The 17,670-nt window shown below is 38.0% G+C and overlaps 1 protein-coding gene across 1 annotated transcript in view; it reads left to right on the top strand.

Annotated features, from left to right (window-relative positions):
• Positions 1-16,557, top strand: part of LOC142354225 (uncharacterized) — a 37,616-nt gene extending 21,059 nt beyond the window's left edge. Inside the window, exons 2-6 of the mRNA XM_075406477.1 lie at positions 5,264-5,441; positions 8,625-8,945; positions 10,068-10,323; positions 13,658-13,887; positions 16,172-16,557. Of these exons, the coding sequence (XP_075262592.1) occupies positions 5,291-5,441; positions 8,625-8,945; positions 10,068-10,323; positions 13,658-13,887; positions 16,172-16,557 (1,344 nt within the window). The 5' untranslated portion in view covers positions 5,264-5,290. The remainder of the gene's footprint in view (positions 1-5,263; positions 5,442-8,624; positions 8,946-10,067; positions 10,324-13,657; positions 13,888-16,171) is intronic.
• The last annotated feature ends 1,113 nt before the right edge of the window (positions 16,558-17,670 follow it).

Consider the following 17,670-nt stretch of genomic DNA (forward strand, 5'->3'; position numbering starts at 1 on the left):
GTCGCACCATTGTGGTGTTTGCCTTCTCGGTGTTGAGAAAAGTGCTCCAGTTTTCTTTTGTTTCGAACAAAAATGCTGGTGGGCTTAGCCAATGCCCTTTAATGTCAGCAGGAAGAATAACTCGAGAAACGTGATCGGCTGGATTGCTTTTCCCACTGATATGTCTCCAGCTGCTGGTTTGCGATTGACTTTGAATTTCGTTTACTCGGTTGCCCACAAAAACTTTGAGTTTTTGATCCAAGCCAGGACAGCCATGCTGTCACACCAAAATGTGGTGTCCTTGAACTCTATAGTATGGTGTTTCTTGATGAAGTGAGCTACACGGGTTCCAAGGACGGCGGCTTGAAGCTCGAGTTTTGGGATACTTAGCTGCTTGATTGGAGCAACTTTGGCTTTGCTCATCAGGAAACAACAAGATACGCCGTGTTCAGAGATAATTCGGGCATAAGCAACGATACCATTGTCTAGTTGAGAAGCATCCGTAAAAACGTGTAGTTCAAAGGTTTTGCTGGTCGCTACATCTAGTGTGGGACAGCAAGGGACTTCGATTGGGGGAGAGCACATGTAATTGTCTATCCAAGTTTGAATTGATTTACGCTTCTCCTGTGGCAGGTGGTGATCCCATGCTAGACCCTCTTTCCATGTCTCTTGTAGTATAATCTTCAGAGTGATGATTACGGGCGCTATAATCCCTAGTGGGTCAAAAAGGCATGCAATTAGAGAGAGTAGTTTTCGAACAGTGTAATTATCTGCGTTGGTATCGAACTTTGGTGGTTTCTGATGGAAAATTTTGTCAGTTGATTTATTCCATTGAACACCAAGTACGCGGTGACAGTCCTTGCTGTTTTCATCAACATCGTTGACATTGTCTATTGCTGTTTGCTCATTGGAGACAAATTTTGTCAAGTTAAAGTCGGCTCTCATGAGGGTTTTCTTCAGCGACACTGCGGCTTCTTGTGCAATCTCCACCGTTTTGAAGGAATGTACGAAATCGTCCATGTAAAAAATCAGATTTTCAATCATTTGGTACGGCGCAAAATCTGCTGCCGTTTTTTGGAGGACCGTTTCAGAAATCTCATTGAAGGTTGGTCTTTCTCAATTATACCTACTTGCATAAACACTGCCTCAATATCGGCGCTGATTGCAACTGGATTTTCTCTGAAGCAAAGCAGGAGACCAACCATATCGTTGTTCAGGTCGGGGCCTGTCAAAAGGTTACTGTTCAGAGAATTCCTTTTAAAAACGGATGCAGCATTTGAAACTCGCCGTACCTTTCCAGGCTTATTGGGGTTGGTGACTGGGTGATGTGGTAAGTACCATACGCGGCTAGGGGCGATGCTAGAGAAAATAACTGGTTTGACATACCCCTTCTCGATGTCTGTATCAAGTGTCTTCTGATACATCTCTTTAAGGAGCTGATCTTTGCTTAGTTTCTTTTCGAGGCTTTGAATTTGTGACTTGGCTACAGGGTAGTTGTTCTCCAATATTACTTTTTCTTTCCAGAAGAGACCAATTTCGTACCTCTCGCCTTTGTGCCGCACTGTATCATTCAGTATTTCAGGTGCTCTGGTGTCATCTTTTGATAGAGGCGTTTCATTTTCATTTTCCGTTCCCGATGAATCTATCTTCCAGAAGCTGGTTATATAATCTGCAAGAGGATCTTCTTCATTTGTTGTGAGCGTCATTTCTCTGTCGAATGATTTATAGCTAAGAGAAAGGAAGTTGGTTCTTTGTTGTTCCTCTTGGCCGAATTTGATTGGACCAGTTATAGTCCCGCCTAACAGATTTCTAATTGCAAATGGCTTGTTTTTGGGTCCCTGTAAAAACTCTCTTTCCAGGATGTACTGTGTTGCGTCAATTCCAAGTAATACTTGGATGCGATTGTTTTCCAGTTGGGAAAACTGATGTGTTGCAAATGGGGATGTTTGCTGCAAACATCATTCAGTTCTGAAACGGGAGCATCATCAAAATGCCAATTCTTATTTGAATAAACGTAATTCAAGCGAAACAGTGGTTTGTTACTGTTAAAGGGTCCAGAGTCAAGTTGTACGAGTTTGGTTTCCATTGAAGAATCACCAAAGGCTGTCGAAACGATCAGAGTTGATTCTAGGCTGGTTCGTGCTGCATTGAGTTTGGTTAGCATGGGATCGAAAACATAAGATATCGTGCTGCAGCTGTCAAGTAATGCATAACATTCGCAGGTTTCGTTGGGACCGTAAAGTTTAATGGTTACCATAGGAAGCTGATTTCTAATTTTTCGAGGGAAAACAGGCGTGTAGATTGGTGATTTTGTTTCGTTGCTGATCTCATCAAAGGACTCGCATAGTGGTAATTGGTGTTGAGTAGCGTTTGTTTTTTGCTGTAAGACATAATTGTTGTCATGTAGCATTGAGTGGTGTTTCCGTGAACAATGTCTGCAAGAGACTTTAGATGGACACGTTTTTGCGTTATGAGTTGAGCTAAGACAATTGTAGCAAAGAGAATTCTTTTTGATTTCCGCATTACGTTCAGACGGTGACATTTGCTGAAATTTTGGACACTTCCCTATGTAATGTTATCCTTTATCAACCGGACAAATTGTACTTCTGTTTTGCTGAGACTGTTGTTTCTTTGGATTGAATGGTTTGTGAACAAAACTCCTGTTGTTGCTTTCCAATGTTTTAACTCTATTAGCGTTGTTGTGATGATGTTCGTTTGCGTTCTTATTGTTATTGTTCGGGTTGTGGTTGTGGTGGTTCTTATTATGGCCGGATTGACTAAATTTTTTGTTTCCGTTTCTTTCTTTGTGCCTGAAATTAGATTTATGGTTAAATTTATCTCTATTGCGGTCGTTCTTGTGATTTCCGTCGTTCGTGTCGTTGCTGGAAAAGCCGTTGTCTTGTAGATGTTCACAGGCTCTAGCCTGTTTATCCATCCATATCGAGAGGTCTTCCAATCCGTGAAATGAACTTCCATTGTCGACTAGGTGTTCACTCCATTTCATTTTCAATGATCATGGTAGCTTATCCCGGGCAATCCGCACTAAATAGATAGAGTTCAAGTCTGCGTAAAAACCATGTGCATTAACTGTCCGGACTAGTTTTCTCAGGAAAGAAGCGTAGCTTATCAGTGTTGAGTGGTCGTTTTCTTGTGGTCTGTGCCACAGTTCAAGTTCTTTGGTGAGGGCGGCAACAACGTATTGAGGATTTCCAAAGCGTCTTTCAAGTTCCCATAAGGCATCATGATAGAATCCGGGGTTACAGAGATATCCCGAAATGGCTTCTCTTGCTGGTCCAACGACCAATGTTTGCAGGTAGCTCATTCTTTCGTTGTCAGTGATGTCACGGTTTTGATGAATAGCTGAGGAAAACATGCAGGACCATTCATTCCACTTCAGTGGGTCTCCGTCAAATTTTTGTATTCGTATGTCTGGCAGCTTGAGTGAGCGATAGTTTTTTCGAAAGAACGGCTGATGATGATAGCTGTCGGAATATTGGGGATCCGCGGTTTGCTGATTAGGATTATTTCCATTGTGAAATGGTTATTGGAGATCATTTACACTTTCCAAAGAAAATTGTTGAGGGTTTGTACAGATATTAGTTTGAACATATTGTTCTCGTGTCGATGGCAGTTGCTGATGGAGGCCTGCTGGATGTAGCGTCTGCTGAGCAAAATTACTGCTCTGGCAGTAATTTTGTTTGATTGAAGCCTTTTGTTGATTTTGATCAAAAATTTCAGGCAGATTATTTGCGACACCAAGTGAGTTGAGCGATTCCTCTTCCTTCCAGTTTATGAGATGCTGACTGCTGTGACTCGGTTGCTGTGGCCAAATGACAATATCGATGCTTCTTGGGGGAGTCGTTTGGTTCTCGGTTGGGGGCGTCGACTTGCCTTCTTTCTAAGCTTTCTGATCTGTTCTTTGACGTTTCTCAAAACATTAGTCCTCAAAATTACCTTAATTCCATTGTTGCTACGTGCCCTTTTTTGGTTTCAAATTCTGGTGTTATGAATCAATATCTTTTAGTGTACAACGATTATGACAATTTTGCGGTAAATATTTAGCGCCAATGAAAGAAGATTATCGATGTCGATAACAACCGGAGAGATTTATGATTTGCTCTTAATTCCGTCACAAACTTGGGGATTTGAAAGTTATTCAGTTTTATCTAACAGAAAACGAAGAAACTTAGTCTCTCAGAAAACCTGACGGGAAATTGAGAAAAAAAATATTAGTGGTGAGTACAAACCCACAAATTGGGCATAATTGACCGATTTGTGCTCGTGGATTTCACCACAATCTTATTGCATTAGTTCTGTGGAACACACTTATGTTCGCCAATTTGACTGGGGTTGAAATATATCGAGGGGATTGAGTCGGTCGTATTCATAAACGCGTTTTGGTGAAAACACTGACTTTTTAGTGTAATTGTTCTTTTCAAAGGCAAATTTAATTAGATTTGAAGATTTGAGTAATTAGATTTCGCGATTTGCGTAAATCAGAATTAATCACCCTTGATTATGTAAATTAATATAAATTATGGTAGAGGGATATTTGTGCATTTAATAGTCTATTAAACATTTAAATGAAATATAAAAAGAATTAGAATTAAAGAATGTAACATTGTTCCTTTTTGCTTGTAAAATCAAACGACAAACTTCTGTCAACCTAGGGATTTTTCTATTGTCAGTCTTGCCAACGAAATGGCTCTAAAGGCTCTTTGTGGACAACAGTGACGGATAAGTGTAAGTGTAGCTCATGTTTCCGTAATTGAAATCCACTGGTATGAAATAAGGGAGAATTTGAACTAAATTAGGGGTCTGTTTCGACGAGTATTGAATACTCTTCCTGTTTTCCCTGTGAGGAATTTTTTGTCCAGGAAACTAGGACAAGTTGGATTGTATTGCCATATTTCTGGCATCGCAATCCAGCAGGCCTTCTCTTACAATCTCCGGTAAAAATCCTTGTAAAATTCTCTCGGCTTCCTATTGTGTTCACAGATTATTTTAGGTAAAACGCGCTCTCTAATAAGGTTCGCGGGTTTCGATGACTTGGGTGGGCAGACTTTAAAAGGGGTCAAGTTCGTGAACTCGAAACAATATGCCCCCCCCCTCTGTTCTCAACCGTTTGCTGGTACTTACATTATCATGAACCAGAACCTCCGAGTACGTATTGGAATTTTTCTGTGTATCAAGACAAAATACCCAATGAGATAAAATACCGGAAGTTACCCAACAAATTACCCTATATTGAAAATTATCAACCCTCGTTCTGATTTTTTTCCAGACGCTTCAAGTTTCCATTTCGAGTCTGATGAAATCGGGCGGATCAGAAAGTGGTTCATCTAATTTGGAATTGAGAGTGGGGGAGGGGACTCCGAATGAGGGAACAAACAACTGTTGGCAAACGAGACGAGGAATCGAACACGTATGCATGTCTTGGGACAGTTACGCAAGATTACTAAGTAAGGCGTGATTATTACATAAGACGTGAGAATGACATAATCTTAGTTTGATCAAGGAGAAGCTATTAATGAAATTACATAAGTAACGTGCCATATGTAGAGCTCGATTAAGGCCAAAAATTGTGAGAAACCAACTGAAAAAATAATCTTAGTACAGTAAGAGAATTTTTCGGATCAGTGTTAAAATCTTTACGAATGGGTTAACAGATCTCTGTCAGTTTTTGAATTTCGAAATCTCTGTTTTTGAATTTTGTATTTTCCAGTAATTACACGACTTTGTCAAATCAACTTCGAAAAATCAGCTTGGATCTAATTAGCACAGACTAAAGATTTCGCTAAGCACTTCACACAAAGGAACTTATAGCTAGTTGTTTTTACAGGAACAGGAACCCATTATTGCCGCTAGGTGAACCATTAATCGTTTTCAGTATATCTTCTTACATAAAGAACTTAGGGCTGTATAGAAATCAATAACATCACGGTAGATCTTTGTAGCCCACAACATTAGCTAAATGCCGTTTTTTCAAAAAAGAATTGAATATTGATTTTCAACCAAATAATCAAGTTGGTTTCAAAATACAAAATTTTGAATAAAAAAAACAAATCGGTTTCCACGAAGAAATTTGTGCGTGCAGGCATTATTCGAACTCGCCGTGTCCAAAAAAATGTCGGTTGAGAACAAAAGAACCACTTATACTTTGTTGTTTGGATCTCCAAAAAGAGCGCTTTATCAGGTAATTAAAAGTTATCTAATTAATCGTTGAGATACGTTAAGCTTAACGGCTTAAAATCAGTTTTTCAGAACCTATAAAATGGAGTCAACAGGAATCAATTAAAAGACCTCTCTTTTTCCTGTTGTTAAAAACGATTTCCCCCATTATAACAAGCACAGTTGCTGTTTGCTGACGATTCAATCGTTAATGCAGATAAAAATTTGTCCGAAAAGAACTTTGTTGACGACATAAATGCATCTTTGACTTGGCCTAAAACATACAAATTAACCAATAAAATCCGCGAATGCATCTTCGTAAAATATGACAAAACTGATGTTTATTTACAAATTGAGGACAACGTCATTCCGAGCACAAGCTCATGTAACAAATTAAAAAAAAATAGTTAATTAACTGATAGAAAACGGTTTTAAAGATCTTCCCTTGTCGGTGATTACAAAAATAAACAAATTTTGGGTATCGTATATTCATTAAGAAACTTTTTCTTAAGAAACAACTATTTTGTTTATATTGCACGCGCCAATATAACAATTGAAAACGCTTCTATTGTTTAGGGAAGAGCAAGCAAAGCAGATCTTGACAACGTTTACAACTTACGAAGCAGAATTATTCGTTTAATTTGTTATAGAAAATTTACTTAAAATCTTTTTGTGTAGAATGATTTTTGTGTACGGGATAGTTTTCTATGCCCTTTGAAGGGAACTTCTACAGCTTAGAAACCCGGAAACCCGTTAGCTTTTTTTGAAATGCGCCCTATAACCATAGCCCAAAATGATGTAATTTTAACGCGACAGCAAGCAAGGGATGTAATTTACAACGCGTCATCAGTCATTAATAGAATTAATTTTGGACAAAATTATATTTTTTAAATATATTGCTTGATCAAGGAAACTTGCCGCGCGTATTCACACGAGAACAAACAAGTAGTTGGCAGAATTTTTGGCGTGAATAAGAAAGTTATAGACAAAATTAGATGGGTGGGGCAAAAAACGAAAAAGATCCAAAGACCTCTCTTGTTTCACCACTTAAGAAATCGGCAAGTAGGATCAGCGATGTTGCCTAATTTTGCCTAAATATGTTCAAACAAAATCACTGGCCGTTCAAAAACAAAAACATAGCAGGACAACTCCTGACGTACAATTCATGTCCAATTCAAAGAATTTTCATTAACTAAACAAAAAACTAGACCTAGAAAGGACTATGAATGAATTGGGAAAACCATTTAGAAAAAAAAATCCGATCCAAAAAATTCGAAAGAACAGAAAAAATCAAAGCGAAATTGCCGCATGTGAACAAAAAACCACTAGCGAGAAAGCGAATTTTTGTTCAAACACCGTTTTCTCACTCTGCTTTAAATTTAGAGCGAAAAAATTTCACGCCGCAGAACCACTCGCTTTTTCGCTCCACTTCCTGTTTCGGCGTGACCAATCTCACTACTCCAATTTGACTTCAAAAATCATGAAAATGTGTGAACAGATCTTAAAAAGAAGACAGCGCCTCAATACAATTCAAATTCTTTGAACTGTAATAAAAAGGAGTCTTAACGGAGAAAGTTTGTTGACAACATCCGGGAAAATCGAGATCACATGAACAATTTTTTCAGGATTTCAAGATATATAGCAATTTCAAACTTCCCGATCCGTTAAAAGTATTAATTTTTGCATATTTGGAAAGCTAACTACATTTCAGAAGAAATGAATTTGGCATTTGGCATGGCACGTAAAGTATGATACGAAAGATCAGACGCAAAGAAAAAGTTTATGGAGACGTTTCAATTTATTGATGTATAATCGATATAGTGTTTCTTTCTTGCTTAAGTCAAGACGCAGTCGTCTGATGTCACATAGAGAATCGGATCTTTTCCGTTAGTGCCCTCCCCCCAGTACGTTATGCATCCACCAGTTACAGAGCACTTGTCATCACATAGTAAATCATTATGTAGAAATGTGGCACCTGCGTCTGGGGGGTGCAAATATTGTGCGCCCACTAAGCTGGGGGGGGGCACAAACGGAAAAGATCCAAAAAATCATTGAAAAGAACGCAGGTTCTCTTAGATTATGTGTCACTAGATAAATCCGCATCGTACATCATTTTTCGTGCAAAAACACCCGAAATCTTCAGGTTTTGTAAGTTTTCATGCAGTTTACATGATTTTCGCTTGAAATCACGCCATTTGAAATCACGCGAATTTTTTGTCAAATTTGAGGCAAATTTTTTGTCAAATTTTGCACGAAAAGTCATGCGCTTTGAATGGCTGAAAAGTCATGCGCAGGCCAAACTCATGTTTTTCGGTGAAAATTTCAGTGATGATAAATAATTTAAACGTATCCCCACACAAGTATGTTTTAGAGTGTGGTGCAATACAAAAAACAGAAATACTTTAGCAAGTACGCCGGTCATTAACGGAAACAAAATTTGCGCTTTTCCGCAAATTAAATTAGTCTTGTTTCAGTTGAGTACACAAACCCTCACGAAGATCTTCAATGTTACAAATTTAACTGGGACTTCAGCAGTGAAAATGCGCACATTAAAGACTGCTTCCTCAAAAAATCGTTCAATCATTTCGTGTCAAGTTTGTTCACAAACCCTGGACAACACTGGGCTATTTCTGATGTAATTTTTAACGAAACAATGCCGGCGAGTGGGTATGAAGTTGAACAAGGCTATGATGGGAGCTACGAAGTTCAATTCACCTCAAATCTAAATGAAAGAGTTTTATTTGTGAGTACAGATGGAGCATTTGTAGTGACCACTAGCATACAAAGTCCAGTGGGTAAGTTGAAAATTGGCCTAAAAATTAGTTTAAATTGTCAGAAAAAAGAGTTCCAATAGTTTAGTTTCGCTTCTGTTTGTCGGCCCCGCACGCCCCACCCCAGCTTACCCAGACTGAGGTGTGCGCTCCAAAATGTCCTGATAAGATCCGATCGTACCAGACCGAAAGTGCTTCTGATCAAACTCAACCGCGCTCGAGAGTTTCTGTGCACTAAAAAAACTGATCAGACCCAGTTGCGCTCGAACCGTTTATGATCATTCCTAGATGTGCTTGAAACAGTTATGATCAGAATCAAGTGCCCTCGAATCCGCCTCTGATTTACACTCAAGAGCGCTCGCGCGCTCAAAATTGTCCTGTAATTTAGAGCGCAAAATGGTCAAGCGTTCACTCGAAATGGTCTGATCAGGACAATTTCGAGCGCACACCTCAGCCTTAGCAGTGAGTGCCAGATTTTTGTATAAGGATTTACTATGCATTGACTGGTGATCTATAACTGGGAGATATAACTTTCTGGGGGGAGGGGCACAAACAGAAAAGATCATTTTTTTTATTTCGAGCTAAAGAATCAATTTGGTTTTTTGAGGCTCTGTATTATAACATATCCAGCAATGGAATTTTTGCATTACTTTTTGTTGTGGAGTTTTAAATTTTGCTCGAAACGTTTATTTTACGTATCAGAGCATATGTCTACATTACACAGCAGGCGCATACCCAAAATGACTTTGGCTGAATTTGCCCTCGCAGAATTCCATTACCAGTTTTCCTTCAAAAAAGCTGAGCCTCATGAGACGTTTTTTCGGCTATTTTTGACGTTTTTTTCAATTGTCAATCTAAAATCAGACTTGGATTTAGACTTGCCAAGTCTAAAATCAGACTTGGATTTAGACTGCCAAGTGTAAAAAGTGACATGATCATGGTTCTGAATCAGTAATGAAATAAGACTTGGATTTAGACTTGCCCAGTACTGAAATTGACTTGGCGTTAGGTCCGGGCATATTAACACAGCAAAGCGAAGGTCTTCGGACTTCAGGAGTAGGGTGGAATTATTATCTTCTTTGATTTTTGATTTGTTTCGGAAATAGTTGCGTACACGTGTATCCGTTAGGGTTCTGTATGTTTCAGCAATAACCTCTGACAACGATCGGTTTTGTTTCGACTACAATCGAGCAAAAGACAAGCACTCTTATTCGATCGCCAACTTAGCCGAATTTCGTTACTCAGTCTGTACTTCAACCAACCCCCACCTGACTGTGAAATTGACCAAAGAACATTATTTGAAAACAGAGGTCGGTCAAGCGAGTTCTGATTTGAACGTTAATTCTTATCTCAGTGCAACCGTTGACACTTTATTTTGGAAGTTTCACCCCTTCTCTGAAACGTGAGTCCAAATGAATTTCAATTTGATGATGTACATATTTTTTTGTATCCGTTAACTGCGTAAAAATATGTGATGTTTTTGAATAGCTGATTGAACCCTGGGTACCCTGGTCGAGACCGGATGTTAATCTTGCAAGATATTGCAAGATTCTTGCAAAAGGATATTAATCTTGCAAGATCTTGCAAGACGGATCCCGGGTCGAGGTTTGGCGGTGAACTTTCGTAAGAAATGCGGTGAAATGCGGTGAAAAAAAATTTTTCACCGCGTATTTTTTACATCTTATTGCGGTGAATCGCGGTGAATTATTTATTTTCACCGCGTTCTCAGTATTGTTACAAAAAAGAATCGTCCCCACACGCGTTCGAACAATGCCACAAAAGTCGATGCGGTGAACTTTTGTAAGAAATGAGGTGAAATTTCCGTGCGGTGAATTTTTGTAAGAAATGCGGTGAAATGCGGTGAAATATTTATTTTCACCGCATTCACCGCAATCACCGCATTTCTTACAAAAATTCACCGCATTCACCGCATTTCTTACAAAAATTTACCCAAAAACCTCGACCCGGGATATTAATCTTGCAATATTCTGATAACATCCGATTCCGACTCGGGTACACTTAACCGGCAATCTTACAAGGATTATTCATGAATTGATTTATAAATTATATCTTATAGCATGATTTCGAAGAAAAAATGACAAAAAATGTTCATCCGAAGAAACGAGGTAAATTTATTGATATTACAAAACAATGATCGGGGTTAAATTGGAGGGAGAAACAGCGCACTCCGAACAAATAGAGCGTGCATCCGTAACTAACTTTCAGAGTAACTCAGTACTGAATCAGGAAGTTTTTCAGAAACAATTCAGTACTGATTCAAAGCCTGTTCATGTCAAATTGGGCTCTGAAATTCTCTGATGCAGACTCTGAATCAGACTCTGAATTATTCTGAGTCAGAGGAATTCAGAGGACATAGATTCTGAATTTTGCTCTGATTCAGAGAGGTTTCAAAATCAATACAGAAACTGTTCTGAAAACGTTCAGAATTAGTACTGAAAGTTAATATTACTCTGAATATGTTCTGATTCAGTTCTGATGCCGACTCGGTTGGAAGTCAGCTTTATTCAGAACAGAGAAGATTCGCCTAAATGAAATTTCATGTACAACGATCAACAATCAACTTTATTACAGCAGCAGCTTGAAGAGTTTTTTTGAGTTTGGGTTTGAATTTGGGACATTGGTTCTAAACTGTACACTGTTTCTGGGGTACGAAGCCATTTTAAACACCGTGGAGGGTTTTTACTGGCTTTTCTTGGTTGAGATTACTTGTCGTTGATTACTTCTCGCTAGCCGTGTTTGCGGTTGTTATTGAAGATTGTTGGGCATAAAGGTAAGTTTTGTCAGGGATAGGGAAGAAAGAAAGAATAAGTAGGTAAAAGAGGAAAGAAAAAAAAGAGATTGAATTAAACTGAAACTAGAAGAAGGGCTGAGAAATAATCAGTTTTGTTTGTTTGCTCGAGACAGCTGCGGCGTGTTGGGGGAGCGAACTCCCGCTGTGTTTTTCATTTAGTATACTTTTGTGTTGCGCCAATATACACACGTCTCTGCTTGAGAATTGTCTTTATTCAGTTATCGTGGCTGATGAGTTTCTCTCGATTTTTGAATTGAATTCGTTATACATAATTGAGATACTTTAGAATCATTGGTCCAAAGTTTGCCGGTTTCGAATTGTTTCGTATGTTTTACAAATGCTGAGCATTCAAGCTTGAGGGGATTAACAAAATGTCTGTACGCACTACTCCCGAGAGTCTTCCTCCAGAGGAGAAGTTTCCTCACGGCATGGTTCGGGTGATTCCTCTCGAAAGCTTCGGCGACGGAGCCAGTGATCCCCGGCATATTGCCCAAGAGAAGCTTCCTCTGTTTGAGGGGCTGTTACCGGATGGACTGTTGGAGGCTTATAGAGCTTGGAAGCGACAGAAGCGCATTTTAAAGCCTAGGAAACGGCGGGCAACTTCTGATTCTGATTCAACAGAAAAGAGCTTTATACAGAACATAAAACCTACCCCTTATAGCTTTATATAGAATGATATCGATGATCATACAAATGCCGAATTATCTCCGTGAATATTCAAATTGCTAATAACATGAACATTCTAGAACCGTGTAACCCCTAATTCATTACAATTGATGAATGCTGTATGAAATCAATGAAATGATATACATCCTTGGAATTGAATTGTGTAAAATATGCGATCTGTTTGTTGATTTTGGTTACTTGAGACCGGTTAAAACGTTTTTGGAATGAAGTATGATTACCAAGAAACCATAAAAAACCTATGAACTTGTATGATTACCCCAAGTCTTAAGTGACCTCTTATTTTTCTATCAATTTTCCATTTCTACAAAATGTGATGGGCTTACACCTCACTTTGCGTTTTTTAGTTTCTCGGTTGGAAGATTTTTGTACACTAATTATTTTGATCAGACCAATTTGGGTCGCACATTGAACCCAATTTATTGTTCTGAAAATGTATGGTCGAAAAGAGCTAACTTCAGGCTGCATTCTTTAAAATTGTCTGATGATAGTCATGATCAGACGTTATGGTCTAGAAATTGATCTTATCAGAAAAATTTTAGTACCACCAAAGATGCACAACCCTCTCTGAGAAATTTTTAATTTTTAAACATAAGAAAAAGTCGACGGAATTTCTCATCATTTTTCCGAATCTTCTAAAACTGAACATACCGAATCTCTCTTGAATCCAAAAAAACCATACCGAATCTTCCTTACGTTCGAAACCAACGATACCGAACAAACCGAACATACCAAAGCTTTCTTACATTCGAAACCGAAAATAACAAAGACTTCTTACAAATTTTTTGTCGTTTTTTTTCGTTCTTCTCAACTAGAGAAACCTTCCCTCGTGCGGTCTGACCAGAGGCTGAAATCTTGTTGACAATTCTATCAGGTGGGGAAATCTGTGTGATAGAAAAAATAAATGACAGTTTTTGAGACATGGTCTAATCAGTGGGCGTCTCTGTCTGGTATAGTCTGATCAAAATACGAATTTCTGAAAACGTGCAACTTAGCTAAAACTGCACACGAAGTAAAATCAACTTTGACTAGAACCTTGGACCGGGTATTCGTTGCCAATGTTTTTTTGAAGGCTCCAACTAGACATTTTACAATCTCATTTAAATATTTCCACAATTAAGGCGAATAACCACCCCCCCCCCCCCCTCAAAGTTCTTCAATCGGCTTCCAACTATTTTTTTTAAAACTCATTGCATGATTATCAGGATTTTTGTATGACGATAAATTTTGGTCGTTTCAGGTCAGCCGAAGATCTAGACACAGTTTTCAACTTCACATGGACGAATGAAAACAAATTAAGAGTGCCACAACACGTAATAATACTTCAAGGTCATTTTCCCGATGAAGTAGAACTGCTGTCTGAAGATATTGTGAACAAACTAGTTGGAGAAGTGAACAGAAGAAGTGACGTCAGAGTCTATTTCGAAGTGTCGCCTTATTTTGCAGTTACGAACAAAAATTTCATTACTGGTAAAATTTTTTTTATTTGGAACACATACAGTTTCTGTCGAGCCTAATTTCATGACATCAAGCAGTTCCCGGGTCGAGGTTTTAGGGTATTTTTTGTAAGAAATGCGGTGAATGCGGTGAATTTTTGTAAGAAATGCGGTGATTGCGGTGAATTTTTGTAAGAAATGCTGTGATTGCGGTGAATGCGGTGAAAATAAAAATTTCACCGCATTTCACCGCATTCCTTACAAAAATTCACCGCATAACTCACCGCCTTTCTTGCAAAAATTCACCGCATCAACTTTTGTGGCAAAATAATGTTAGAAATGCGGTGAAAGCGGTGAATGCGGTGAAAAAAAATAATTCACCACATTTCACCGCATTTCTTACAAAAATTCACCGCATATGTTTTCCAAAGTTTACTCTATCTGATTTAAATTCACAAGAAATTTCGAAGATGTTATTTAAAGCTGGCGCAGTGGACTAAGCACTGGAAGGCATGCAGGAGGTCAGAGGTTGGAACCCGTGTGGGGACGATTCTTTTTTGTAAGAATACTGAGAACGCGGTGAAAATAAATAATTCACCGCATTTCACCGCATTTCTTACAAAAATTCACCGCCAAACCTCGACCCGGGTTTGTTTAATTGTCAACAATTTCTCTGTAGATTTTTAAACCAATTTTCCATAAGTCGACCTCTGAGCTAGGTTTGCGTCTAAGATCTTAGACTAAAATCCGCATTTAAATCAGTACTAGCCTTTCAGCGCCATTTTTAACTAATTTTAATGCTAAATGAGGTATCCAATGACTGAAAGTGGCACTGCCTTCTGATAAAAAAATTCAGAATGCTCAAGCCAAGTCCTTCAAGAAAAACTACAAAACGGTACAAAAACGAGAAACAATAAAAAAGAAACAAAATTTTTTTGTAGTCAAAATGTTTTTTATTTACAAAATGCACCAAAAAAATGCTGAAAGCTGCTTCCCGATAATTATTTTGGACATATTTAAACATTTTTTTGCTCAATTAGTGGCCCGCCCAGTGACTGTCAGTGACCTTAACCACCAAAAAATAAGCAAACAACGGGAAACTTGAAAAATTTGCAATTAAATTTTAATTATTATCATATAAACATCATACAAATTGCACTGTATATCTTTGAAGTGTCAACCTAACCTTTTAGTAAGAAAACCTTTTAAAATAGTTCGCGACTAACTAGTAAACAAAAAAGCGTTAAGTAGTTCAAATAACAAGAAATACGCGAACTTTCATTAAAACCGGAGAAAATTAGCCAGAAGTTGACCAAAATTACTCCACTGCTCTTTAAAAAACACAACTCTAAATTAGTTTTAACCAAGTCAAAAGACCACCAAGCACCCGAAAACGACCTGCCTCACCCAAAGAGAGACCTCCATTGTAATGAAAAATTGAAGAATATAATTTAAAAAAGCTGGCAACAATAGCTCAAAATCGAAACAATAGCTCAAAATATTAAAATGAAGACTAATAATTGCTTCAATTGATCAAAATGTTTTTAAACGTACAATTTCATTTTCAGCCAGAAAACAGGCAGACAGGTTTGATTGAAAACAAATAGTTAAAATAAAAAAAACAGGCTTGAAAAAACCGCACTTATTTTAAAAAATATTGCTCGCTGAGCAACTTTGTTCACACTTACTGTTCTCTTTCTCTCTTAGAATACTGCAAGAGCAAATATCACTCAATTTTTCGCCGTGCTTTTGAATTTTGCTCAACAGAATGACCTAAACACTTGTTTTCACGTGCGGCATTTAACTTTGCATCATGTAGAAAAAGAGGCCAACGATCTAAAAAAAGATCGCAATAACTCCTCTCCAAAAAATGAGCCCAATCTGTGCTGAAAACTTAAAAAATCATTTCTAATCAGTTTTTTTGCACTCGACGAGGGGAAAGCGCGAGGAGTTGCTAACATTTTATTCTGCTGATTCCCAGTTATTTTCCTATCAAATTCTGCTCGAATTTTGCAAGGGCGTTTAAGCAGGCTCAACTACTGAGAAAATTGACCAGCACTGGATTCGAACCAGTATCTCTTAGTTGCAAACCTAGTCCGACGAAGTCGTTTCAAACTCGCGCAATTCGGACACTTCTTACCACCAATTTACTTGCCTTATCTTGTTCCTCGAGGCTTCATCTCTCTAACCAAGTATACATTGAACAAGTAGAGCTTCTTGTGAAGCTATGTTAGGCTTATAAGATGCAAATTTTTTGTTGAGTTTTTTGTCTCTCAGCCTTCTTACTTTTAACACAACAAATTCCGCCCTTTTCTTAGGAACCAACAATGGCTACTGGCTTCAAGATTACAATGAAAACGCGCCGGCTCTTAGCGTACTTGAAAACGTGAAAACATTCCTGGATCCTACAAATTCCGAAGCTCTCGACTGGTACCAAAATCTTCTTTCAGGCAGTATGGCAAAACTTAAAGCAGCCGGAGCTGTCATCGGCACGGATACAGTTTCAAAGTTACCCAATGAATTCAAAAGCAAAACCGAAATTGGCTATCCCTATCAAGTGATTGAAAAATTCATTACAGAAGTTTCTGCTATGTTGGAAACGAACAATTCATCTTCTAATTTTACACTTTTAACTTCTGTACAGGAATCAAAAACTGGGAATGCGTGTATTGTTCTGGATAATTTGCAGTTTACATGGGAATGATTGAATTGTTTGATGCCCCAAATCCAGTCTTTGGCAATTAGAGGTCAAAAGTGCTTTTTGCCTCCTGCAATTGATTTTTCATCGAAATTGCCTGGAGTTGGCGCTGAACTCTTCAAAAGGTAAGATTTAAAATCATCTCGTTAAGTTTTGATAGAAAAACTTAAAAATTTGCAATTAAATTTTATTTATTATCGTATAAACATCATACAAATTGCACTGTATATCTTTGAAGTGTCAACCTAACCTTTCAGTAAGAAAACCTTTTAAAATAGTTCGCGACTAACTAGTAAACAAAAAAGCATTAAGTAGTTCAAATAACAAGAAATACGCAAACTTTCATTAAAAACGGAGGAAATTAGCCAGAAGTTGACCAAAATTACTCCACTGCTCTTTAAAAAACACAACTCTAAATTAGTTTTAACCAAGTCAAAAGACCACCAAGCACCTGAAAACGACCTGCCTCACCCAAAGTGAGACCTCCAATGTAATGAAAAATTGAAGAATATAATTTAAAAAAGCTGGCAACAATAGCTCAAAATTGGAACAATAGCTCAAAATATTAAAATGAAGACTAATAATTGCTTCAATTGATCAAAATTTTTTTAAACGTACAATTTCATTTTCAGCCAAAAAACAGGCAGACACTTTTGATTGAAAAAAATAGTTAAAATAAAAAAACAGGCTTGAAAAAACCGCACTTATTTTAAAAACTATTGCTCGCTGAGCAACTTTGTTCACACTTACTGTTCTCTTTCTCTCTTAGAATACTGCAAGAGCAAATATCACTCAATTTTTCGCCGTGCTTTTGAATTTTGCTCAACAGAATGACCTAAACACTTGTTTTCACGTGCGGCATTTAACTTTGCATCATGTAGAAAAAGAGGCCACCGATCTAAAAAAAGATCGCAATAACTCCTCTCCAAAAAATGAGCCCAATCTGTGCTGAAAACTTAAAAAATCATTTCTAATCAGTTTTTTTGCACTCGACGAGGGGAAAGCGCGAGGAGTTGCTAACATTTTATTCTGCTGATTCCCAGTTATTTTCCTATCAAATTCTGCTCGAATTTTGCAAGGGCGTTTAAGCAGGCTCAACTACTGAGAAAATTGACCAGC

This window comes from Convolutriloba macropyga, chromosome 15 (genome assembly GCF_964194025.1).
Source record: "Convolutriloba macropyga chromosome 15, txConMacr16.3, whole genome shotgun sequence".
In the NCBI taxonomy this organism is placed as follows: domain Eukaryota; kingdom Metazoa; phylum Xenacoelomorpha; order Acoela; family Convolutidae; genus Convolutriloba; species Convolutriloba macropyga.